General features: G+C 46.6%; 1 protein-coding gene across 4 annotated transcripts in view; it reads left to right on the top strand.

The window, feature by feature from the left end:
• Positions 1-23,255, top strand: part of NSDHL (NAD(P) dependent 3-beta-hydroxysteroid dehydrogenase NSDHL) — a 39,586-nt gene extending 16,331 nt beyond the window's left edge. For all 4 annotated transcript variants that reach the window (XM_007993019.3, XM_007993022.3, XM_007993021.3 and 1 more), the window contains 6 exons: positions 3,306-3,464; positions 12,631-12,777; positions 16,457-16,585; positions 19,689-19,831; positions 21,442-21,544; positions 22,676-23,255. In XM_007993019.3, coding sequence (XP_007991210.2) covers positions 3,306-3,464; positions 12,631-12,777; positions 16,457-16,585; positions 19,689-19,831; positions 21,442-21,544; positions 22,676-23,008 — 1,014 coding nt within the window. In that variant the 3' untranslated portion in view covers positions 23,009-23,255. The remainder of the gene's footprint in view (positions 1-3,305; positions 3,465-12,630; positions 12,778-16,456; positions 16,586-19,688; positions 19,832-21,441; positions 21,545-22,675) is intronic.
• Positions 23,256-27,035: the final 3,780 nt, after the last annotated feature.

Genomic DNA, 27,035 nt, shown 5'->3' with positions numbered 1-27,035 from the left:
GGGCACAGTGTCTCACACCTGTAATCCCAACGCTTTGGGAGGCCGAGACAGGTGGATCACCGGAGGTCAGGAATTTGAGACCAGCCAGGCCAACATGGTGAAACCCCATCTCTACTAAAAATACAAAAAAATAGCCAGATATGGTTCCAGACACCTGTAATTCCAGCTACTTAGGAGACAGACAGGAGAATCGCTTGAACCGGGAGGTGGAGGTTGCAGTGAGCCAAGATCACACCATTGCACTCCAGCCTGGGTGACAGAGCGAGACTCTGTCTCAAAACAAAAAACAAAACAAAACAAAACAAAAAAACAACGTAATTACACCAAGACAAAATGTGTTTATATCAAATGTTAGGTTCAAGATCCCTAAGAGGTTATCATTGGCCATCAAATCACCTGTTTTTGGTGTAGAACTCAGAGTCAACCTCCTCTGGGCCTCTGTGGTTGAAGCCACTTGCCATCTGCAGTTCCTCATTTATGTGGGTTTTATTGCTACTTGGCAGCCAGCAAACAAATGTGGATTCCAATGGTTATAGCAAACTGCCATTTTCAGCTAGTTTCAAATTTTTGTGTCCTTCGAAATAACATTTTTTTTCTCTCATTGGTGGACTGACTTTATAGAAGTAAAAGTTCTAAATTTAAACTACTAAAATAAAAAGAACACATTTGTCTTAACTTACGTATACATTCTGCATAAGACCTCTCTGAGAAAACGGTCCCACTGCTGACAACAAAGCAAAACAAGAAGAGTTGGAAAAACCCAATGCCCTAGACTATTCTGTTATCTCAAGATTCTATTGCAGTTAGATTAGTTTGCCTAAATGGTTTTGTTTCTTTTTTTTTTTTTTTTTTTTTTTTTTTGAGATGAAGTCTGGCTCTGTTGCCCAGGCTGGAGTGCAGTAGCGTGATCTCAGCTCACTGCAGCCTCTGCCTCCCGGGTTCAAGCAATTCTCCCTCCTCAGCGTCCTGAGTATCTGGGACTATAGGCGCCTACCACCACACCTGGCTAATTTTTTGTATTTTCAGTAGAGACGGGGTTTCACCATGTTGGCCAGGCTGGTCTCAAACCCCTGACCTCAGGTGATCCACCTACCTTGGCCTCCCAAAGTATTGGGATTACAGGCATGAGCCACTGTGCTCAACCCCTATTCTTAACACTGTCTCCAAGAGGTTGATCTTATAACTCACCTCAGTAACCCATTATGGAGTCTTGCTGTTTCCAGTCTTGAGTCTTACACTTAATTGTTAGTACATGTTCATTCTTGTCCACTGTGGCAGTGAGAAGTAAAAACTGGTCATGAAAAGTTTCATGTGATCTCCTCTAATCACATAGCATTACAGGTGTGATTAAAGACATCAGCCCATCACACATTTGACTTCCCTGGGGTAAAGGCCGGTTTGATTCCCATGACTACAAGGGTCTCCACAGAACAGCCATTAGCCCACTCATCCCAAACATTATTGATAGAACATTTCAATATCATAAAATAATCCACGTCACATTGTCCAAGAGTAGCATAGTGATTAGTCACAATTAAAATTGTGAAATGAAATCACACTGGACATAACAGCAAGGTTATTTGTTTTTGGAAAGATTAGCAACCTTTTGAAACACCTGTAACTAGAGATGCCAAATGAAATAAACAAGGCAGTCTGAAATCCTTCAGGATGCTTCCGACTGTCTTTGGGCTCAGCCAGACTTTTAGTAAACTGCAGAAACCCAGGTTGGGAAACAGGCAGCTCAGAATTATTCAAAAAAAAAAAAAAGAAAAAAAAAAAAAAAAAAAAGAATTATTCTAAATAGCTACAGTTTGCCTGTACAGCTGACTTGCAAGGAGGGGAGAAGAAAGGGATTGTTAGAAAAGGGATTGATGTGAGTTTTGTATTTAATTTGCCTATGACTTGAGGAAATATACATCTCAGTCAAGGTGCAACTCATGTAACCTGGTATGATTACATGTGTTTAGGAATAATCAGAATAAAACCTAGAAAAAAACAGGTTGGGAAGTTAGTTTTGGGTGGTAGAAGAATGGTGAGGCCGATTTTGTTAGTAGATTGCACATGGACAAATGGAGGTAAAGTACAGTGCCAGCTCCAGGTGGGCCTGGTGGAATCCGGTATGAGTGCCATTTCAGATGAGACACCCCACCTGGGAGAGAGGTGGATCTGGAGAGGATGTCTGGCCCTGGCATCCCTTGAGTCTCTGTCATAGCTCAGTTGTGTTGATGCTTAAGGAATAAGTAAGGAGATTTGTTTGTTTTTTAAATCTAGAACATAATTTCTTTAAGATCTTTCATTTCCACAAACCCAAGTTGGATTTACTGTATATGAGCTAAGGAAATCAGAGGTTGTCATCTTAAGGAGGCCCAGATACAGTTTTAGAAAGACCCTAGGGAGGAGGGATATCACAGGTCCTCCTTACAGACACCCGTAGCCAGCTTGTCTGGTGTGCAGCAGCCACAGTTTGGCGTTGACATCCTGAAGTGAGGATATTTAAGTGCCTGCATGTGCTACTCTGTCCTTTCATTATGCCCAGTCACCAGAGTTGGAATTACCCAAGGAATCGTGCATGCTGTGGAGGCTGAGACATAAACACCATGGCTCTCCCCATTTCTTCAACTTCCTTGCAGTTCGGAGGAGGGAAAGCAGAGCCTTGGGCTCGTCCATCCTCACTGCAGCCCCACCAGGAGATCCCATCAAGGCGGTCTTAGATTTCTAGGCTGAGGCAAGAAGGGGTTGGGCAATGAGCCCAGAGCCACACAGCCCAGCCCTGTTGTGGCCAGAGAGGAAAAGGGACTGACTTTGTCCTGTGAGAATGGAGACTGCTTTCTTCTTTCTGATGTTTTCAGTGCAAGCTATCTGCTACCAAATGGCTGCCTTTTTGTTTTGTTTTGTTTTTGTCCTTAGAGAAGCGCCCAGGCATCAGCTATCGGGAACAAGAAGGTATCACTGTTTTTTGGGGGGTTTTCTTTTTTCTTTGGTATTTTTTAGATTGTCCAGTTTTGATCATAGGTGGTTTGATTTCCTTTCACTAAATACAAAGCATGGATCTTGTCATCAAACCCAACCAAAGTCAATCTCAGTGTCATTTGCTGTCTCTCTTCCCTCCTTACTGATCCCAGGAGAGAAGGTTGCACTAGTGATGGAACACCAGGATGATATAAAGCTTCCATGTTGGCTCAGGAAGAGTCCAAACAAACAAGTATATCTGCCATTGCAGTGGCTCATGATATGTAAGTCTGGACTCTCTATAGCTTCCAGTTCTCACTACGCTGGTCTTCCCCACCTTTCCTCTCTTTCAACAGGCCAAGAAATGCACAGTGATCGGGGGCTCTGGATTCCTGGGGCAGCACATGGTGGAGCAGTTGCTGGCAAGAGGATATGCTGTCAATGTATTTGATATCCAGCAAGGGTTTGATAATCCCCAGGTGCAGTTCTTTCTGGGTGACCTCTGCAGCCGGCAGGTAATGGACCATGCAGCCTTGCTGATTTCCCACAAGCCCACGAAGGGAAACCACGATACTTCCCTTGCTCAGAGGCCAGCCAATTTGTTTGAAAAACAGTGTTTCATTGTGAACATTTTCAAAGTTATAGGAAAGTACACCACATTCTTACTACTTAGAATGAATAACCATCATCTCTGTCACAGCTACTCAGCTCTCTCCTGGTAGCACAGAAGCAGCTATGGTCAGCACTTAAGTGAACAAATAGATATGGCTGTGTGCCGCTGAAACTTGACTTCAAAAGCCATCCATGGGCTGTATTGTTCCAACTGCAAAACAAGTGTGAGTGCTGGGCCACAGGGTCTTGATTCTTTTAATTGAGATATAATTCATGTACCACAAATTTCACATTTTAAAAGTGTGCAATTCAGTGATTTTTAGTACATCCACAAAGCTGTGCAACTGTCTCCCACGATCTAACGCCAGAATATTTTTATTACCCCAAAATGAAATCTTGTAGCCATTCCCTCTCTTACCCTCCCAACCCCTGGCAGCCACTCATCTGCTTCCCATCTCTATGGATTGGCCTCTTCTGGACATTTCATATAAACGGAATCATGTAATATTTGTACTTTTGTGCGTAACTTTTTTCACTTTGCATGATGTTTTCAAGCTTCATCCATGTTGTACAGGTATGAATATCTTGAATTTTATTAGGTGGTGCCAAATGGCTCAACAAAGCTGCTATGTCAATTTTACCTCCACATCCGCAGTGTGGCAGAAGCCCCATTGCTCCACATCCTTGCCAACACTGGGCATAACAGACTTTTTGGTGTTGCCATTCTGAGAAGTATGAAGTGGTGCTTCACTGATGTTCAGAGTCACATGTCCTCCCTGACCAAGTAACCAGCCACTCTGCCACTGGGTGATTGGCTTTCAGGCTTCCTCCTGTGTGAAATGTTTGTCTGTGTCATTTGCCCCTTTGTCTTTGGGGTTACCTTTTCTTCCCTGTTGATCTAGTTGGGATGCCAATCCTGTGCCCATTGTACTTACTATGGATGGCTTCCCTCAGCCTGTCACTGGGTCCTTATTCTTGGATTTGGTGTCATTTGCCATATGGTTTTTGTTGATGAAATATTAAGGCCATTGCTTCCACTGCAAAGTTATGGTTGTTTTCTCTCCCATGCTGCTCATACCTCCAGGCCTGGAGATGGGGTAGATATCTTCCATGCTCATCATTGCTGCCTCCGAACCATTCTCCCTCATGCTGCTCTAAGCCTCTCCAGCTTTGAAGAGGATACCCTCAGACTATGCAAACCCCGACACCCTTCCTTCCTTATGGTGGCCACCCACAGCCACCTGCTCCCCTTCCCGTGACTCCACTTCATTTCTCAGTGGTTTCAGTTCCTTTTTGGCATTATTATTGGTGAATTCAGTGTTCGTGTAGATGACCCTACCAGTGCCCTCGCCTCCCTCATCCTTGGCCTCCTCTCACCCAGTGATGTTGCCCTCCACTCCCCTGTCATCACCAGTAAGCATGTCCTCTCCTTCATCTCAGTTGCAGGCATTCTACTCTGTCGTTCTACTCCAGCTCCTGTCTGTCAAGCTCATGCCCTCTAGTGCCTCAGCTGTCCCGATTCCTTAACCCCATGCAGACATCCAGCCATGCCCACTATGGCTCAGCCTATTCGTGCCTCACTGCCTTTAGTTCCCTGGTCCACTTGTTCACTTGCATAGTCTTCACCCTCTTCCCCTTTCTCTTTTGGTTGTATGTATCCATAAAGTTTCTCCAGAGAAACAACCAGCAGGGGGATGTGTGGAGAAGGGCAGGGAGAGAGATGGGTGGGTGAGGGAGAAAGCGAGATTGAGATTTAATTCACGGAATTGGTTTACATGATGGTGGGGGCTGACTGGGCAAGTCTGAAATTTGTAGGGCAGACCCGAAAGTCGGCAGGAATTGACGCTGTGGTCCCACACTAGAGTTTCTTCTTACAGAAACCTCAGTTTCACTTTTAAGGTCTTTGAACTGAGTATATACTGCCTGTCCAGAATATCAAGGGTAATCTCCTTAATTAAAGTCAGCTGGTTGTAGATGTCAACTACAGCTACAAAATACCTCTGTAGAAACACCTACACTCGTGTTTAATGGAGTCACCAGGGACTAGAGCCTGGCCCAGGTGGCAAATAAATGTGGCCACCACAGTGTACTTCACATTGTAACCCCCACCCTGGTTAAATCTTGCCTTGTGCATGGCCATGGGCCTCAAGCAGACCCTTGGTACCACCGAGCACCACCATCTCCACAAACCTGCCCACGTCCATGTCTCCACTCAGCCTCCCCTGCTGTTCCCGAGGATGCCTCATCCCCACCAAAGCACCCATCCTGGTGCCAGCCGGAAGCCACCTCCTCTTCCCTACCCAGTCACTGCCTCCAGGGACCTTGAGGCAGCCGTATCCTGTAGTTGAATCTCAGACTTCCTCTGACTTGACCCTTTTGCTAATGCTTTCTTTGCTTGCCTTCTAAGACGCCACCTCACTCATTTCTCCTCCTGCCTCACTGATTGTCTGCTGATCACTGTCATTTCTAAACTTTGTAGGCTCCAGGACTTACTCTTTTCTTCTCCAAGTTTAGACGGTGTCCCAGTGACTCCATCCCATCTCATGGATTAATTACTGTCTAGAAACTGATGGACTCCCTGCTTGTTATCTCCAACCCCTAGCTCTCTCAGGCGTGTGTGTATGTGTGTATGTATATGTGTGTGTATATATGTATATATATGTGTATATATGTATATATGTGTATATATGTATATATGTGTGTGTATATGTGTGTGTATATGTATACATAGGTGTATATATGTATACATATGTGTATATATGTATATATGTGTGTATGTGTGTGTATATATGTGTGTGTGTGTGTGTGTGTGTGTGTGTGTGTATCTCTAGCTGCCTGCTGGACATCCCTACTTGGATACCTCATGGACACTTCAAGCTTGCTACATCCAAAATTAAGCTCCTGGTTCCCTGATGCAAGCCTCTCCCCCATCACAGCAAAACTACTTCTGCTAAGTCTTCTCCATCTCCATAAATGGCCTACTCTGCTTTTCCAGTTCCATCAACCAAAAAGCTTAGATTCATCCCTGCCTGTTTCCTTTCTCTCTCATGCCCTTCATCCCATCCATCAGGAAATCTTGTTGACTCCACTCAGCATAGATCCCCAATCCAGCAACTTCTCACCCCTTCCGTTGCTGCCACCCTGGTGCAAGCCACCATCACTCTCTCGCCTAGATGTTAGAGGGACTCTTAATGGATAAATCAGATCACACCACCCTCTGTACAAAAGCCTCCAGTGGCGTCCAGTCCTGTGTCGAGCAAACAAAGGCCTCTGTAATCACCCATGAGGCCCTGCACCGCACGTCCCTACTACCTGTCCGGCCCACTTCCTCCCACACCTGCCTCATGGCTCTGCCCCAGGCACACTGGCCACCAGCCAAGTTTCTGCCTCAGGACCTTTGCACTTGGTGTCCTTTCTGTCAGAAATGCGCTTCCTGAACCACAGAACTTGCTCCCTAACTTCCTGTAAATCTCCAACCACCCTGTGCTAAGGAACAAGCCCCCGCTGGTCTCCCTTACTGTACTCTAGTTTCTGCATAACACTTGCCAGTACGGACATCCTCTAGATTTACTTGTTTATTTGCTTATTTGTCCTGATTAAAACATGATTGACCATGAGCAGATACAGAGCAGAGGAGATCTCTGAAATGTATCCTCTCTACCATAGAATGTAAGCTCCACGAAAGCAGGAATTTTGTTTTTTGATCACTGCTTTGTCCCCTCAAAGGAGATGAGAATCCTTAGCAAGCTTTAACTTCTCTCCAAAGGGCTCCCCAGCTGCCATGCTGTTGTTGCTAGTATATTATTTCCAGCTTTCCTTGCGTACACATTTCAAGGGAGACCCTCCAGCATGCCATGTTGTTCTCCAGCTACACTCAGCTGCTCAACTGCCAGCATGGAGAAGGGGCAAGTTGCATTTAACCAGGGTTGGAGCTTGCTAGACAAATTTAATAAAGGGAGAGGGGAACGAGGCAAAGGTGGTACAGGTGGAGCATGAAATCTAAGCTAAGTCCAAGGTGGATGTGATGTGGGTGAAAGACATGGGAGGAAAGGACTTATTTTATTTTTATTTTTTTAGACGGAGTCTTGCTCTGTTACCCAGACTGCGGCACAATTTAAGCTCACTGTAACCTCCGCCTCCCAGGTTCAAGCGATTCTCCTGCCTCAGCCTCCTTAATAGCTGGGATTACAGGTACCCAACACTACGCCCAGCTAATTTTTGTATTTTTAGTAAAGACAGGGTTTCTCCATGTTGGCCAGGCTGGTCTTGAACTCCTGATATCAGGTGATCCACCCGCCTGGGCCTCCCAAAGTGCTGGGATTACAGGCATGAGCCACTGCGCCCGGCCGGGAAGGACTTTTAAAATGTACTTTCACCTGGGTGTGGTGGTATGCACTTGTAGTCCCCCAGCTATTTGGAAGGCCAAGGTGGGAGGATCACTTGAGGCCAGGAGTTCAAGACTAGCCTGGACAACATAACAAGACCCCATTTCTTTTTTTTAAAAAATGTGTTTTTATAGTCAGTGGAGAGAGACAGATGTACATACATATAGGCCGGGCGCGGTGGCTCAAGCCTGTAATCCCAGCACTTTGGGAGGCCGAGACTGGCGGATCACGAGGTCAGGAGATCGAGACCATCCTGGCTAACACGGTGAAACCCCGTCTCTACTAAAAAAAATACAAAAAACTAGCCGGTCGAGGTGGCGGGCGCCTGTAGTCCCAGCTACTCGGGAGGCTGAGGCAGGAGAATGGCGTGAACCCAGGAGGCGGAGCTTGCATTGAGCTGAGATCCGGCCACTGCACTCCAGCCTGGGCGACAGAGCGAGACTCCGTCTTAAAAAAAAAAAAAAAAAAAAAAAAAAAAAAGATGTACATACATATAGATGAAGTTTATGTATATATAGTTGTATAGTTTTATATACACAGTATGTATTACATAAACCCTTGTTTTTTTTTTGTTTTTTTTTTTTGAGACGGAGTCTCGCTCTGTCGCCCAGGCTAGAGTGCAGTGGCTCAATCTTGGCTCACTGCAAACTCTGCCTCCTGGGTTCAAGAAATTCTGCCTCAGCCTCCCAAATAGCTGAGATTACAGGCCCCCGCCACCACTCACGGCTAATTTTTATATTCTTAGTAGAGACAGGGTTTCACCATGTTGGCCAGGCTGGTCTTGAACTCCTCATATCAGGTGATCTGCCCGCCTTGGCCTCCCAAAGTGCTGGGATTACAGGCGTGAGCCACCGTTGCCACCATGCCCGGCTCGTAACACTTTTTAAAGTCACCCCGGTCTTGTGCATCTTCTGTTGCTGACGGGAAGTCTACTCTCAAGCTGGTCGTTATTCCTTTGTAGGTTGTCTGGCTTTCCCTCTCATGGCTTTTAGGATTTTATTTTTTATCATTTATTGTCTATAGAGAATATATCAGGGCCTGAGTTTTAGTTTTGATTTTAAATCTTACTCAACACCTGGTAGGCCTTTGCAATCTGAAGATGAATGTCTTTCCTCATTTCTGGAAAATTCTTCAAAGATTAACTGTACCCCTCTTCTCTCTTTTCTCTCTTTCTGGAAGCCGTGCTGGACATATGGTGGTCTTTCATTGTATTATCTGTCTCTTATCCTCTCTTTCTTGCATTCCTTCTCTTTTTCTTTTTGTATTATTTCATTGGAGATTTCCTCCTCTCCTCATCTGCTCATGGCCAATCATGTTTCACCTGTATTCCCCCTCAGATTATGTTGCAGTCAGTCCTAGACATCATATCATTTTATCTGTAAATATTTCAGTATTTGTCCCTAAAAGATAAAGATTATTTTTTAAAACATTGACAGTAGTTCCTTAGTATGTAGCCAGTGTTCAGATATCCCTGAATGTCTTATAAATGTTTTTATATTATTGTTTTTCCAAATAAGGAACCAAGCAAGGTCAGTACTATGGATTTGATTGAAATATATAGCTGTCTTTTAATTTACAATTCCCTTCATCTTTTTAAACTTCAGTCTATTTATTGAATAACTGATGTTTAGTAGAAACCATGTTTATGGTGCTGTAGTATTTCCCACAGTCTGGGTTTTGCTGATTACATCCCCATTGCATTTAACATGCCCTTCTGTCCTCCAGTATTTTCTGTATACTGGTATATCTGGGATGGCGCTGTCCATTAAGGCAGCCATTAGCCACATGCAACTATTGGAAACTTAAAATGTGGCGAGTCAGAATTGAGAGGCACTGTAAGTGTAAAGTCCACACCAGATTTCAAAAACCATGTACAGAAAAAAGGAATGTAACTATCTCATTAAAGTTAATTTCACCTTTTTCTTTTTACTTACTCCAAACTTTAAAGTCACTGTGACTTTTATTATGTTTCTACTGGGCTAAAGATTTGATCGGACTCTGGTTCAGTTTTTCCCTCTGGGGTATTATTACTTCTGATACTCCAATAGTAATAAGCATGCCTGGTGCTCAGATTTGGGTTTCTGTATACCATTTCCCATAAAAGGAACTAGGGCTTCTTGGGAAAATTTCTCATTCTAGGACCCTAGGGCAAGGGCAGTACAAAATGAGTCTGGGACATTTTCTTAGCACAAAATGAATGAGGACATGTCAAGAAGATCTAAGTGCCAACTTGAAGGGCTTCCACTGGCCAAATTTGGGACATTTTGAGCGTTTGAGCCTCACAAAACATAACAGTAGTGGATGACAATGCATTTTGATTTCAAAAAGAATCCATGGGCCAGGTGCAGGGCTCACACCTGCAATCCCAGCACTTTGGAAGGCCGAGGCGGGCAGATCACCTGAGGTCAGAAGTTCGAGACCAGCCTGGCCAACACGGTGAAACCCCATCTCTACTAAAATACAAAAAAACCGGGTGTGGTGGCATACGCCCGTAATCCCACCTACTTGTGAGACTGAGGCAGGAGAATTGCTTGAGCCTGGGAGGCAGAGGTTGCAGTGAGCCGAGGTCGTGCCAGTGCACTCCAGTCTTGCCGACAGAGCAAGACAATGTCTCAAAAAAAATAAAATAAAAAAGAATCCATGGGTCTATAGAAATACTGAAAAGAACAATTGGGATCAGGGAGAAGGGGAAGCTCTACAGAGGAATGCCAACTAATAACTATAAAGGCCATGAATTAAAAGGCTAGACAGCTAGCCTTAGAATGTCACCTTTTTTTTTTTTTTTTTGAGACGGAGTCTCACTCTGTCACCCAGGCTGGAGTGCAGTGGCAAGATCTCACCTCACTGCAAGCTCTGCCTCCCGGGTTTACGCCATTCTCCTGCCTCAGCCTCCTGAGTAGCTGGGACTACAGGCACCCACCACCATGCCCGGCTAGTTTTTTTGTTTTTCTTTTTTTTTTTTTTTGTATTTTTTTTAGCAGAGACGGAGTTTCACCGTGTTAGCCAGGATGGTCTCGATCTCCTGACCTCGTGATCCGCCCGTCTCGGCCTCCCAGAGTGCTGGGATTACAGGCTTGAGCCACCGCGCCCGGCCAGAATGTCACCATTTTATACTCAGTATATTGATTATTGTTCCAGGCAGGGACTATCAATAAATAATGAGGTTAATTGGTAGAATTAACATACTGCAGATTACTTATCAATGCAAGGGAAAAGGTACCTTTTCGATGGCTGGAATCTGTCAGCCATCGTCATCACCACGTGCTCCAACTTAATATCACCAAGAGTGGGACAAACTTCCACCTCCTGAGGTAATTCCCTGAGAAGGACACACCACCTCTGATGTGGTATTCTTACCAAAACCATTAAACCTGAATCTAATCTTGAGGAAACAGACTAATCCAAACTGAAGGACAGTCTATAAAATAACCAACCCGAACCCCTGAAAAATGGCAGCATTAAAATAAGACAGAAAAGATGGGAATTTGTTTCAGATTAAAAGAGATGGAAGAGACATGAGGACTAAATACTACATGTCATGCACAATTGGATCCTGGACCCCAAAAGGCTATAAAAGACATTATTGAGACAATTGGGGGAATTTGAATACAGACTAATTATTGGATAAGAATATCATATCATGTTAAGTTTCTTGAGTGTGATCATTGTTTTATGGTTATTTAGGAGAATGCTTTTGTTCTTAGGAGATACCTGGTGAAGCGTTTAGAGGCAGCATGATGCCTGCAACTTACTTGACTCATTTCAAGAAAAATATATGATTGTGTGTATGTAGAGAGAGGGAATTGTGGCAAAATATTAATTGGCACATGTCATAATTGTCTTTTGGTGACAAGCATGAATCATACTTAGATCCTATTAATTAAGGTTTGACAAAATGGTGACATGCTATTTGTCTTCATTTAGTAGCTCTAATCTTTATACCTTATGCAGAATAAATATTTGGTTCTTTCCCTTTATTTACCAGTTTCAGAAAGAATTTTTATTCTTACTTGTGGTCAAGCTGTCCATTTTTTGCCCAGTGGGAACCTCTTCAGGTTGGCACTTGAGTGCTTTTAACATGACCCCAGTAGTATTAGCTAGCTAGCATCCTCACTCTCTGGTACAAGGTGTGCCTGGTTCATCTTGTGTATTTCCTGTCCCAGATCTGCAATCAGCATTTCTCTCAGGAGCTCTTGTTCCTTTTAGCAGTAAATCAAACAGACCTGTTTTAAAAATCCCTTTCAGGTTGCCGTATCGTGTCTAGTTTCACAGGAAGGAATATGCCTGTTTATTGGCTATTTACTGTCTTTAATGGTGTGGAACTTTTTCATATGATTCATAATTTCTATCTGAGTTCACCTTCCTGGGGAGTTTTACCCGCTAGGTGCCTGCCCTGAACCACCCAAAAGGGTGTTGCCTCTGTGTGGATCCCACAGGCTTCTCATGCCCCAAACCCCTTTTGATTGGGGACTAGTTAGTAGGGAGAAGGTGATTAAAGGGACAACTTGGTTTCTATCCCATGTACTTCAGTATCATTGATTCTTTTATGAGAATGTATTTCCATATTGATTATAGAATTATGAGACAAGGAACCTACAAGCCACAGGTTGGAGAGTGAAAACGTGGGAATGCCATTGACCTGTCCAAGCAGGAATGATTATTTTGTCTTTGTTTGCTTTTCCAGGATCTGTACCCAGCTCTGAAAGGTGTAAACACAGTTTTCCACTGTGCGTCACCCTCAGCATCCAGTAACAACAAGGAACTCTTTTATAGAGTGAATTACTTTGGCACCAAGAATGTCATTGAAACTTGCAAAGAGGCTGGGGTTCAGGTAAGGGGAAAACGAGTGAGTACTGTCAGGAGCGTGTGATAGCCCTTTCTAAGGGTGTAAGGTTGTAGTTCTTGCAGTCTCCCTGGGCCTAGGCCGGGTTGCTTCTTCAAGTGTTGGGAAGATCTTAGAAATTACCTTGGAGTCACTGGGGATCATGAAGGTCTGCTTGCCAAGGCCGATTTGAGATGTAATATTCTAACTGCACACAAATAGAACATCTGAGGACCTCAAGGCTATTAGCCTTCAGTTAAAGAGCTGCAGAACTTAGACATTGCTTATATTTTTATTGTGATAAAATATATATCACATACAATTTACCATCCTAACCATTTTTAAGTGCAGAGTTCAATGGCATTAAGCATACTCACAGTGTTGTACAGCCATTACCACCATCCATCTCTAAACCTTTTTGTTCTTCCCTAATAAAAACTCTATACCCATTAAACAGCAACTCCCCAATCTCCCTTCCCCACCCAGCCCCTGGCAACCACCCTTCTACTTTCTGTCTCTGTGGGTTTGACAACTATAGGGACCTCACAGAAGTGGACTCATAGTATTTGTCCTTTTGTGTCTGGCTTATTTCACCGAGCATGATGTCCTCAGGGGTCATCCATGTTGTAGCATGTGTCGGAATGTCCTTCCTTTTTAAGGCAGAACAATATTTCATTGTATGGATGGACCACATTTTGTTTATTCATTCAGCCATCAATGGACATCTGTGTTGTCTTCACCTTTTGGCAATTGTAAACATTAGTGCTGTGATCACAAGTGTACAAATATCTGTTCAAGTCCCTGTTTTCAATTCTTTTGAGCATATACCCAGAAGTAGGGTTGCTAGATCATATACTAGTTCTATGTTTAACCTTTTGAGGAACCACCACATTGTTTTCCAGACCTTACTTATATTTTCAAAGAAAAGCAAACTGTGTTTACCCTTAGCCAATGAAATCTGTTATAACTCAGGCCTGAGGGGATACAAATTTCTACCCATTGAAGCTTGCTGCATTGTTACCAATCCTGGTTCTTAGAATTGTCTTTATAGGACTCCAGCCACTGGCTAAAACAGTTCCCTGCCAGCTCAGCATCCTGTCCCTCACAGGGACGCATGCCACAGGTACTGCATAAATTAAGAGAAAAGATTGAAGCAAGCCAGGGGGTTCCTCTCCCAGCAACCTCTCCTGGCACTGTTGGCTGGTCCCCAGCATCCCCAGCATCCTCAACCAGCCCAGCAGGGTTGGAGCTCTTCTGGGCTTGGACCCTGGAAAAGATCAGTTATAACTGACCCCTAGCAGTTGACAAGATGCTTTGCCCTGCTGCAGTTATCACCTAATTAGCTCCTCCGTAGGTAACCAGGGGCTAAACGACGTCTCTTTGCTAGTAATTGGGAGAGGTGGGGTCAAAGCGGATTCTCCAAGTCCCAGACTCTGCACTCTGTCATGCTGATGTAACTGGAGCCCTGGGAAGGGCCCTGCTGCTCTTTGTTAAATGGAAGGTTCCTGGCATACAAAAAAGATTTGCGCCCCAGGTGTGGCAGCTCACACATGTAATCTCAGCGCTTTGGGAGGACAAGGCAGGAAGATCACTTGAGCGCAGGAGTTCAAGACCAGCCTGAGCAACATAGCAATGCCCCACCTCTCCAAAAAATTTTAAAAGCCAGGTGTGGTGGTATGCACCTGTAGCCTCAACTGTTTCGGGATGCTGAGGCAGGAGGATCACTTGAGCCCAGGATTTTCAGGCTGCAGTGAGCTATGATCCCAACACTACACCCCAGCCTAGGCAACAGAGCAAAACCTTGTCTCTTAAAAATAAGTAAATAAAATAAACAGGATTTGAGAATAAAACAGCACCTCTCCACTCACCACAGTATTTAAGTAACAACATTACTGGTGTGTGTAATGTGTGCCCATCCTCGATGCCATTGCTCTCCTCTTTTAGCCATGGGTAACAATTCTCAATTTGGATTTATTTCCATTTGCTCCATGTGTAACCAATATAAGGTATTGGATTGCATGTTATAAGATTTTATAAAATGATATCTTATTGAACAGATCCTCCTGCAACTTGCTTTTTTCTCCAATGTTATGTTTTTCTTTATTCATCTTGGCATATGTAACTGGTTCATTTACTGAAGGGGCAGAGTGGCTTAGTATGTAAGAGTGCAGAAAGCGATTGCTGTGTTGTACTGAAGGAACATTTTCCGACACTGAGATCAAAAGATTATTTAATGTACTTTTTTTCTCAAAGGTTTTAAGTGTTGCTTTCCACATTTAAGTCTTTAATCCACCAGGAATTTATGTTTGCATATGGTGTGAGATAGAGATCTAACTTTTTTCCGTGTGTATAACCAGTTCAGTGCCATTTATTGCATAATCCGTCTTTCTGCATTGCTGCACACCATCTGCAGCATGTCTTAGGTGTTTGTGTCTTACATGGGCCTGTTCCCAGGCTCTCCCCTCTGCCCCATTGATCTCCCTGTCTGCCCAGGCAGAGAGGCTCTGCCTTTTTAGGATAAGTCTCAGTGTACGGTAGATACACCCCCCCAACCAATTTCTTCAAACTTTACTTGGCTATTCTGAGCCCTTTGTTCTTCTACATATATTTGGCTTAACCAGTTCCTTGCTAAAGCCAGCTGAGACTGCTATTGTGATTGCATTGAACTTGTAGGTAATTTTGGAGAGAATTGACATCTTTCCCATATCGAGTGTTGCTGTCCATAAATATGGGATATTTTTCTGTTTATCTTGCTCTTTAATGTCTTCAATAGAGTTTTATACTTTACTTCATAAAGATTTTGCATATCTCGTTAAATTTATTTGTATGTACTTCATTTTTTGTTATTTAATAACTTTATATTACATTTCCAATTACTGCTAATATGTAAGACTAGTTAATTTTTGTATATTGATTTTTAATTCAGCAACTTTGCTGAACTCTAATATTTTCTACATATTTGCCTGTTTTCTGTGTAGATTTTTCTCTCATCTGCAAGTGATGGAAGTTCAGTTTCTTTTCAAATCATTATAAATTCTTGTTTATCTTACTCTACCACTCTGGCTAGAGCTTCCCATACAATGTTGAATAAGAGTGGGAACGATGTGATTCATGCTAATGGTGTCCGGTGTTGGATGAACTGCTCTTAACCAGCAGGCTGGATGCTAGGGACCCTCATAAGAGAGCATCTTCCTTTAGAATAGCATTTCTTAAGAGGTCGTGTGGTGTGTGTATTCCTATGTGTGTTCACATGGCCAGGTCACTATCAGAATAGCCAGTGATCTTTTTCAAAGAGACATCTTCCTAGAAGTTTGCAGGCTGCCCTTCACTTACAGAGAATCACTGTCATAGTGAGGTACCATGAATGAAAGTTTGTTCTATCTCTCAGGTGTGATGGGATAGAAAAAAAATGTGTTATCCCTTGTTTTGGAACCAAGATCTCTTGATTCTTGGTTAGAATGTAATACCATAGTGTGTCTGGAATCCACATAGCTGCAGAAGATGGTGATCTTTGGATTCTTTTAAGAAGGCCTGAAAAGCAAAGGCATTGCAGCAAATAATTTCTGCAGTGCCTCGAATGCGAGGGCAGCGAAGGGATGCCCCTTGATTCTCTTTCATACAGGATCATCGCACTGTTTGAATCATGATAATTTGTGACTTTTATTTTTTTCTAACCTTCCTCTGTCAGAAACTCATTTTAACCAGCAGTGCCAGTGTCATCTTTGAGGGCGTCGATATCAAGAATGGAACTGAAGACCTTCCCTATGCCATGAAACCCATTGACTACTACACAGAGACTAAGATCTTACAGGAGAAGGTATGTACCTTGGAACTAGTTGAGTGAGCAGACTGAAGGGTTTAGAATCCTAAGAAAAATGTTTATGAACTTATGAAGTTCATATTCTGAGGCCTACGTACCTGACTTGAGATGTAAAATTTGTGGGTAAAATTAAATTTAAAAATACTGTGAGAGGCCGGGCATGGTGGCTCAAGCCTATAATCCCAGCACTTTGAGAGGCTGAGGTGGGCGGATCACCTGAGGTCAGGAGTTCGAGACCAGCCTGGCCAACATGGCAAAACCCCATCTCTACTAAAAATACAAAAATTAGCCCAGCATGGTGGCAGGCGCCTGTAATCCCAGCCATGTGGGAGGCTGAGGTATGAGAATCGCTTGAACCTGGGAGGCAGAGGTTGCAGTGAGCCGAAATTGTGCCATTGCACTCCAGCCTGGGGGATAGAGAGAGAGACTCTTGTCTCCAAAAAAAAAAAAAAAAAAAAAAAAATACTATAAGAACAGAAAACACTGTGTTCTGAGTGTTTTCCAGGAGTATTTTCCTTGTTTAAAGGTCACAGTTATCCCATCATCACCAGATTACAGATGAGGACTGTGGTGCACAGAGAGACTCAGAACCTTTCTAAAGCTGTGCAGCTAGGAGGTGGCTGACTCCAGGCAGTCTGTCTCCAGAGCCTACACTCCACCCTCAATGCCATGGGAGCTTCCTCCCTTGCTATGGGAATTTACAGCAGTTGCAAGTGTGCAGACAGGAATCAGGCTGGAGGCACCTTCCTAGTGGCACTCTCGCCCCCTCCCTTACTTAGAAAAACAAACAACGGAAGGATCTTGCTTTATTTTAAGGAAAAGTACTTTTCCACTTGGCAAAACAGCTTCATCAAAGGGCACCTGATTTTAGTGTGGTTGGATTCAGCCGCAGTCGCTACCAAGCCTTCAGGCTGCCGGGGCTGTGGGGCCCCTGACAACTGCTAGCTACAGATGGGGATTGTCACCCTGAGGCCATCCTAAGCTGCAGGCCAGGAGTGCTCCTGAGCCTGGGATAGCTCACCTTAGCTGGGTAGCTGTGAGTATACCCCTCCCAGGTGTGTGTGCAGTGTATCACATCCACTGAGGTTTTCTTTCAAAGCCAGTACATACTGAACTGGAGCTGAACACTGACCTGGCTTCCTGAGAGCCAGCTGCCTCCCGGCTGTTTGCTGTATATATATATATATATATATATTTTTTTTTTTTTTTTTGAGATGGAGTCTCACTCTGTCGCCCAGGCTGGAGTGCAGTGGCATGATCTTGGCTCACTGCAACCTCCACCTCCCAGGTTCAAGCAATTCTTCTGCCTCAGCTTCCTGAGTAGCTGGGATTACAGGCATGTGCCACCACGCTCAGCTACTTTTTGTATTTTTAGTAGAGACAGGGTTTCACCATGTTGGTCAAATGGTCTCGAACTCCTGACCTCATGATCTGCCCACCTTGGCCTCTCAAAGTGCTGGGATTACAGGCATGAGCCACTGTGCCCAGCCTGTTTGCTGTTGCTTCAGCTCAGAAAGTCCTGGCAGAACTGGTCCATAGGGAGACACAAGGGCCACCCAGACCAGGAGTGGAGGCTTGACCTTTGGCAAGCCACAGTCCTGGCTCCAGACTATGCTATCTCGCTCCTTGGAGCACCCATGTGCTCGAACTTGGCCCGAGGAGTACTAAAGCCTCCCTGCGCCTTGCAGGCAGTTCAGTCACCATGGAGACCCTGTGCATTCTCAACCCGACACGCCGGATATTGACTGCCACCAGAGCTGAGCCCACCTAGGCTCAAGAGCTTCAAATGATGGCCTTGGCCCAGACCATCAGTGTCTCGCTTATATCAACTTTTGGGTTCTCAACTGGAAATAAGCAAAGCCTTCAGATGACTCTAGCAGTAACTCACCTGGAGCCTCCTTTCAGCCAAGGTTGACACCCACTGTTGGCTTTATAGCCTTCCTGCTGATCATAAACCAAATGTGATGGGGAGCTAGGACTCCTCCACCTCTCCTCCCTTTAGTAGTAGAGATGAGCCTTGGTGGAGGCCATTTGAGGGCTTATTTAGTCATTTCCTTCATCACTGTGGAGACCAGAGGCCTGGCGGGAAGAGGAGGGCCAGCTCTGGGAATCTGTTGAAACGAGGCAGCTTTTCCATTGTTGAGTAGCTTAAGATCACTGGGGTCAAAACATAGACCAGCACTTTGCTACCATAGAGTAGAAATTTGAGGTGACATGACAGCAGGAACCATACTTACCAAGCATACAGACATGCACTGAAACAACTGACGTGGGCCATCTTGTGTAATTCGCATGCAGCCCCATCAGGGTAGGTACCTTTATGATCACCACTTTTACCCGCAATAAAACAAATCCTTTGGGAAGTTTTGTTACTTTTGAGGCAAAACCCATTTCTCTGTACTTTAGGCTCTTGAGCTCTAGTTTGTCCATGAAGTCACACAGAAGACACCCTTTCCTCACAGTGGCAACAGGAGCACTGGCTCTGGACCAGGCACTGCTCTGAGGACTTTACATGTCTCGGCCTCCTTTGCCCCCCAGCTGCTGGCCTGTTTCTCTCCAGGCATGGTCTTCAGACCCTTCACCTTCTCTGACCTTCTTCTGGGCCCACTTGGGTTTCTCAGAGCCCTCCCCTCAGAAGTGGTGCTCAGAATTGCCCGGAACAGACCTGGCCTGGTGGAAACATGGGCGGCACGTGCAGTTCAAGGCACTGGAGGCTCATGGCTAACTTGTTCGCCAGAACCTTCAGATCTTTTCCACAAACTGCTGCCGAGGCATGTCTTCTGGCAGTGTTGATGGATTTTAGCCTTTGAACCCAAACCGGGGCCTTCTGATTTGATCTTACTGGTTTTTGCCCGGCTGTCCGTCCTACAGTTTCAGATTTTGGTGTGAGGGTGGGTGGGGTGGAGAGGTAGCCCAGAATTATAGCAGCCACTGATGTAGGTTGTCAGCTCAAGGCAGATCACTGCTCGGTGGCCACATGCCAGCAGCGTGTGTCATCTGTCTGTCCCCCACGAGTGGTGCTTCTCACCCGGTGAGGCACTCTCTTGGCTTGGGCCTAGGAATTTGCAATGAATGTGCTCCTTCTCCCACTCTCCTTCAGGCAGTCCTGGGCGCCAACGATCCCAAGAAGAATTTCTTAACCACAGCCATCCGCCCTCATGGCATTTTCGGCCCAAGGGACCCACAGTTGGTACCCACCCTAATCGAGACAGCCAGAAACGGCAAGATGAAGTTCGTGATTGGGTGAGTCAGCCCACAGCGGCTCTTCCCTAGTCCTTCCTGGTCCGTGCTTGCGTTCAGAGAGCACTTGGCAGGAGCCAAGTGGCACTGTGGCTCTTTTCTTATGTGGCTGTCTTGGTCCATGCAGGCTGCTGTAACAAAATACCTAAGACTGGGTAACAAACAACAGACAGGTTGGAGGCCGGGAAGTCCAAGACCAAGGCGTTCCCAGATTGGGTGTCCAGTGAGGCCCTGTTCCTCATGAGTGGCACCTTTTCACCATGTCATCACATGGTGGGAGGGGAAACAGGCTCCCTTGGGCCTCTTTTATGAGAACACTAATCCCATTCCTGAGGGCAGAGCCCCCATGACCTAATCACCCCCTAAAGGTCCCTCTTCACAGTACCATTGCATTGGAGATGAAGTTTCAACATATGAATGAATATTGTGGGGATACAAAGATTCAGGCCATAGCAGTGACCTTGTCTACTGTCCTCTGTATTCATTTCTTGTAGTTGCCATAACAGCTTGCCACAAAGTGAGTGCTTAAAACAACAAATGGATTCCGTCACAGTTTGGGAGGCCAGAAGTCCACAGTGAAGATGTTGGCAGGGCTAGTGCCTTCTGGAGGTTCACAGGGAGCATCTGTTCCAGGCCTCTGCCCTAGCTTCTGCTGGCTTCTGGCCATCCTTAGAATTCTGTACTTGGAGAGGCATCACTTCTGCCTCTGCCTCCCTTTCACATGGCTGTCTTCCTTGCTTTCTGTGTCCAAATTTCCTTCTTATAAGGACATCATTCCCTGGATTTAAAGCCCACCCTACTCCAGTATGAGCTCAGCTTAACTAATTGCATCTGCCGAGCCCCTATTTCCAAATAAGGTCACATTCACAAGGTCCAAGTGGACAGAAGCTTTGAGAGGATACTGTCCAATCCAATGTACCCTCTCAGGTAGGCTGGGAAGGTATTTGTGACCCTGTCTGGAAATTGAAGAAACCGAGGCTCAGAGGGGAAACAATGGGCCCAGGGTCAAGGGCCAGGGCTTGACTCTCCTTGCATCTCGGAAGGCAGGTGGGGGGCATTACATTTCTCCTCGGGGAAAGCGTAGGTGGAGGGGCCTCCACAGGGGACAACAGTGTGGCTCTCTCCGAAGTAGGCCTTCTCTTCCTTCATTTCCTCCTTCTCTCCTCTCTTTCCTCCTTTTTCCCTCTGCCTTGCCTTCCTGTTTCTCACTCAGCCTCACTGCTACCCTGACTTGTCACCTTGAAGGATTACAAGGAGACTGGTCAGTAAATGGGAGACCAGAGCAAGGCGTTGGCCCCATGTCTCCTGGGAAGGGGCTGAAAAGCTGCGACCCAAATCGGGACAGGAGAGACAGCACCAGTGTTGGCCATGCTGGAATGGGTGGGCAGGTCCCCCAGCTTTCAGATTCCACTAACCCTGAAGACCCAGGAGTCCTGGCCCAGTGTACATCTTTAACCAGTACAGGCATCCATGAGTGCCTGGACTGGCCTTGCCAAGTAAGGTGGCAGCCATTCTGCAGGTCACACTCTCTCAAATGCTGAGACTTGGGAGCAGCCCTGGCCTTCGTGCAGGGGCTCCCAGTACGTATTCCATCATCCCTTGTGCACCTGCAGAAATGGGAAGAACTTGGTGGACTTCACCTTTGTGGAGAACGTGGTCCATGGACACATCCTGGCTGCAGAGCAACTCTCCCAAGACTTGACGCTGGGTGGGAAGGTAAGGCCTGCTGCACCTGTCTCTGCACAGGTGCCTTTCTGCGGGTTTCTTCTCCTTGCCACTGGATTTGCTGGCAAGTTGCTCCTGTGATCCTGTATTGTGGAGGATCTGTATTAGGACCCCCTGTGCCAAGGTCAAGCCCCTCTGATAGAGCATGTGGTGTCACTGCAGCATCACATCACTTGGGCAGCCAAAATTGGGGAGCTGATGAGCTGGGATTGTACAGACATTCAGGACACAGTCCTCTGTGGCCCCCTGACCTGGCTGCCCACCTGTTGGCATGGCTCCTCGTGGCAGGAGCCCATGTAGATTGGGCAGGGTGCTTGCTCCTCACCCTTTCTCCCACTCATTCCTCAGGTCTCTCCCTCCCTTGCTCTTTGGTCCTCTTTTATTCTCCTGAACCTCTACCGTTTTCCCACTGATAACTTTCAAAGAAGTTGGCAGTAGGGTGGGTGTGGCTTTTTTTTTTTTTTTTTTTTTTTTTTTTTTTTTTTTTTTGAGACAATCTCACTCTTATCACCCAGGTTGGAGTGCAGTGGCGTGATCTCAGCTCACTGCAACCTTCGCCTTACTGATTCAAGCGATTCTCGTGCCTGAGCCTCCTGAGTAGCTGGGACTACAGGCCTGTGCCACCATGCTCAGCTAACTTTTTGTACTTTTAGTGGAGATGGGGTTTCACCATGTTGGCCAGGCTGGTCTCAAACTCCTGACCTCAGCTGATCTGCCCGCCTCTGCCTCCCAAAGTGCTGGGATTACAGGCGTGAGCCACCATGCCTGGCCCGGGTGTGGCTTTTGATTTAAAACAAGCACAACTCCGTCAAGAAATGTAATATGAGCAATTCATTGCATCCAAAGATATGTAGATAAGTTTTATGATGATTAACACTTATCGAATTAACAAATGTACCTTTCCAAGTGCAATCTATGCTTCACTTAAAATCCTGGCTCATAGATAAAACTTTCATCATCTGCCCTTTCTACGCCTTAGCAGTTGTGCGATTGAGGGCAGGCCACATGGAACGCTGCAGCAGTTAGGCAGTGAGGATGCAATCTGCATGGGCTTAATAGATGCCTCAACTTTGGGCAGGTGGGGGTGGTGTTTCTAACTTCTTGTTCTTGTTCTCCCGCCAGGCATTTCACATCACCAATGATGAGCCCATCCCTTTCTGGACATTCCTGTCTCGCATCCTGACAGGCCTCAATTATGAGGCCCCCAAGTATCACATCCCGTACTGGGTGGCCTACTACCTGGCCCTCCTGCTGTCCCTGCTGGTGATGGTGGTCAGTCCTGTCATCCAACTGCAGCCCACCTTCACACCCATGCGGGTCGCACTGGCTGGCACATTCCACTACTACAGCTGCGAGAGGGCCAAAAAGGCCATGGGCTACCAGCCACTAGTGACCATGGATGATGCTGTGGAGAGGACCGTGCAGAGCTTTCGCCACCTGCGGAGGGTCAAGTGAGGGACACTGGAGGCTGGGCTCTCTCAACACGTTCCCCAGCCAGTCACTCCTTCCCCTGTGGAGTGAAGAAATAACATCCTTCGAATGAGTTTGCTCTGAGCCTGTGACTCCTCCTGCTAGGCAGAGAGCGCACCCTACTACTTCCATGACAACGAAGGCAGTAAAAACAGATATTTCTTCCTTCATGGAATTGGATTTGGATTTCTTGAAGCAGGCAGCTTCATATTATACTGATTTGTTCTCTGTCGTTTTGTGTCTCTCTATATACCCCCTCCCTTGCCCCCTCTTCTGGGTTATACATTTCATTCCAGTGTCCTTATACATAATCCAGGAAGCTGTAGGAAGCTACAACGCATTTGTTAGTTGTGATGGAGAACTATTTCCATGCAGACCAATACTAGAGTGAAGCCTCTAGACTTTGTGCAAGATACTGCATCTTCAAAATATCCCGGAAGAAAAGCAGAAGTTGTTAACACCCAGGTGAGACTTTACGTGTACATTTCATACTAGCAGTAAGCTTAGAGCAAAAGCTGAAAGCTGAAATGACTAATTCAGTCTCTGTTGCTTGTTCGACTCCTTACATGCTTCCACATTCTCTTTCAGGTACATTGCTGTGCCTGCCTGCATTGTTTTTTGTTGTTGTCGTTGTAGAGACAGTCTGAGTGTGTCTCTGTTGCCCAGCCCAGAGTGCACTGGCTAATCACAGGCCCAATCATAGAGCACTGCAGCCTTGAACTCTTGGGCTCAAGCAGTCCTCCCACCTCAGCCTCCTGAGAGCAAATGTGCGCCACCACACCAGGCTTGCACTGTTTTCACAAAACATTTATCAACAAAGTTCTGTTGTTTTTAGAGGCAAGGCAGTGATCCAGCCCAGTGGCACGCTGTTTGATCTGTTCAGCTCCTCTCCTAATGTGGGACACTGGGCTGGGTGATAGTAAACCAGGGAAAAGGGGCTGCTTGCCTGCAGCTCACCCTCAGAGCCCTTCAGGCCTGTTTCCAAAGGGCGTATTCCTCTGAATGAGGAGACACTGTGCTGCCCTCTGCTGATGGGACAGGGGGATAGAAACATAAATAAGACAGCCTTTGCCCCTAAGGCACTTAGAATCATGGACTTAAGATATGTTCACAAGCCCCTATAATGCCAGGCAGGACATGATACACACACTTAAGACGCGGTGGTACACATTCAGCTTCTGTTGGGGAGATGATGCCTTGAGTCGGACCCTGAAGAATGGATAAGCAATCAAACTTACTGTTGGAGTTGGCATTTCAGGCTAAAGATGTCAGAGTGTCACAGTCAGTGGCATGTCATAGTTTAATTAGCAGCACGTTGTGTTTCTTAGTGGTCCATGAGATATAATGGTGTCTTAGATTCAGTGACGGACAGACATGCCAGCCTGGTATGGGGTGGGAAGCCAGCCAGACTGATGGTGCAAAGCTGAAGGGGATGTACTTTTATCTCCTAGGCAGTGGGGGCCAAGAATCCAGGAAACCATCATGGCTCTTACGTGGAGCCTTCAGACAAGAGGCAACAAAGGCCCACGCAATGATGGAGTTGGGCGGGGGCAATAGCGTCGGGGGTAGAAATGAAACCTTACAAGAAATGGCCTGGAAGGAGTCTGAGCTCAGCACCTGATTTCCTGTGGGGAGTGAGAGGGAGGGAGGAGGCCACTCAGGCTGGAATGAAGCTGCAGAGCAGCTCTAAGCTGGTAGGAGGATGGTGTCGGGCCCGGAGTGGGTGAGGCCAGCAGACCTTGCTGATGAGCACCAAGGGCCAAACTGCCCTCCGCTTCAACCTAACCACTTGCTCAGGAAAATGCTAGCTGCCATCTAGACCAAAGATGTCCCTCATGGAACCTCTTCTCTGCCCTCTCTGTTCACTCATTCAGACCACACATATTCGTTGGGCCGTGCCCTGCCTTGCCCTGCCCTGCCCTGCAGTGGTTAATAAAACACGCAGCCCACAGACCAATATATTGTTCAAAACTGCTACAGGTTCCAAAAAAGAAAAGTGCAGGGTGCTATAGTGGGACATAGGGCTGCAAGCAAGCCTAGCCGAGGTGGCGATCACAGCAGAACAGTTGCAGAAGCAGTGTCTGCTCAGATCCGAATGATGAGGCTGTGCACAGAGACCCTGAGCCCCCCGCTGGCCAAGCTAACGCCCTCCCCACCGCTCCTTGTATTTCCCTGCATTCCTGACCCAGACCTATCTCGACCCCCCCGTTTGGAGAAAGTCTAACCACCAGGAAACCACAATCTCAGTACCCCCTGAGAGCTTGTTAGAAACCATAGGGCCCCACCCCGGACCTGCTGAACTGAGACCCTGGGCTTGGGCCAGCACTCTCTTCGTAAGCCCTGCGGATGGTTTCTGACCAGTGAAGGAGCCTTCCTACAGGTCACTGAGTCCAGCTAGAACCTCCCCTTGGCCGCAGCAAGACTGAACTTGCCCTACTCACAGGCCCAGGGCCTGGGGGCCACCCCCACCCATTTCTTTCCTGAAAGCTGATGGCTTTGCAGCACACTGCCCTAAGATGGCATCCTGGAGTGTGGACCCAGGCCTGTGCCTGTCCCTCATGTCACATCCCATCTGGAGAATTGGGGCCAAGGGAGGGCAATTCTCTCCCAGACTGGAGACAGCTAAAAGCCCTATTGCCAAGTGCTGCGTGTCCTTTGGGATGATCTCATTCAATCCCTCTTCCTTCCCTTCCCTATCAACACTGACCTAGTTCAGCACCTGACCCCATCTGCTCCTAGGTCAGGTGTCCTGGGACAACCGACCTGATCTGTCTGCTTACTCTCGCCCCTCCTCCCATCCAGCTGCTATGTGTACACCCAGGGTGTCCTGTCTCTCCTCTGCTAAAAACACTAAAGCGGGGCCCGATTTTCTCCCAGCCCACGTTTCCAGCTCTTTCCACTGGGCTTCACACCTGCTGTGTTGTAACCAAATGGAATCATGGTTTCCTGTTCACACCCTGCCATGCAGCCCCTGCCCAGGCTGTCATGACTGCATGCTGTGTCCCCTCCCCACTGTGTCCCAGGTCCAGAATGGCCCGCTCCCTTCCCCTAAAAAGCCGAACCTAATCCTCCCAATTGGAAACCGCCTATTTTCTCTGGATTCCCAGCCCTGGGGCTCCTGACCTGTGCCTAATTTTGTGTTTCCTATTTGTGCTTTTTCCCGCCCCCACCAGGCCAGGAGTTCTTAAGGACAGAGGCAACCACTGTCCTCACAGCATAGTGAGTGCTCAGGAAACCTCCCTGTCTTGTAATCCTGGAGTCACAATGCAACAAAAGAAAATGGTCCCAGGAATGGGGAAAGGCACAGCCCATGAGACTGGGTTGAAGCAGAGAGAGGTTGCCAACCTGACATTCGGATGGGGACTTGGGAAGTCTGTGAACTCCATAAATTCAATGCAGCCTTTGGATTGTGTGTGTGTGTGTGTGTGTGTGTGTGTGTTGGCATGAGAGGGCACATGGTTTTCATCAGCTTCTGAAAGAGGACCGTGGCCTAATAAAAACTAGTGAGTGGAGGGAGACCAGCAGCTGTCGGGGAAGGGGCCAGGAGAGACATGCCAAGGGCGGAGTGGGGCTCCCAGGCCTCATCATCACGCCGTCTGTGTGTGTGACTGACTGTTCCATCATGGGGTCCGTGGCTTCAAAACAGGGAAGCACTGGAATCCACGAGGAGGAGGGCTCGCCAGACAGGACGGCAATGGTTGAGGCCTCTGGCCCCAGCCCTCTGGGCTGTGGTGCCCATTGCCCCTGGAAGATTCTTAGCTTTCTGGATGAGACAGCCCTTGCTGGTAGAAAGCTCTACCTTCTGCTGAACTGAAACACTATTGGATGTGACTTCACTTGTCCTCCCTCATCTCCTCCCTCACCAAACCCCAGCAAATGCAGCTTACACAGGTGCTGTTCCCTCCATTATCCCGCAGCTCCTCAGCGGCACCATCCTCTGCTTGGCTCACCTACCTCAGGGTACCTGCTGCTGCCGGGCCAGCCACTCTTCTTCAAACTCCATCTCCAACAT

This window comes from Chlorocebus sabaeus, chromosome X (assembly GCF_047675955.1).
Source record: "Chlorocebus sabaeus isolate Y175 chromosome X, mChlSab1.0.hap1, whole genome shotgun sequence".
NCBI lineage: Eukaryota > Metazoa > Chordata > Mammalia > Primates > Cercopithecidae > Chlorocebus > Chlorocebus sabaeus.
This window is presented reverse-complemented; position numbering and strand designations above follow the sequence as displayed.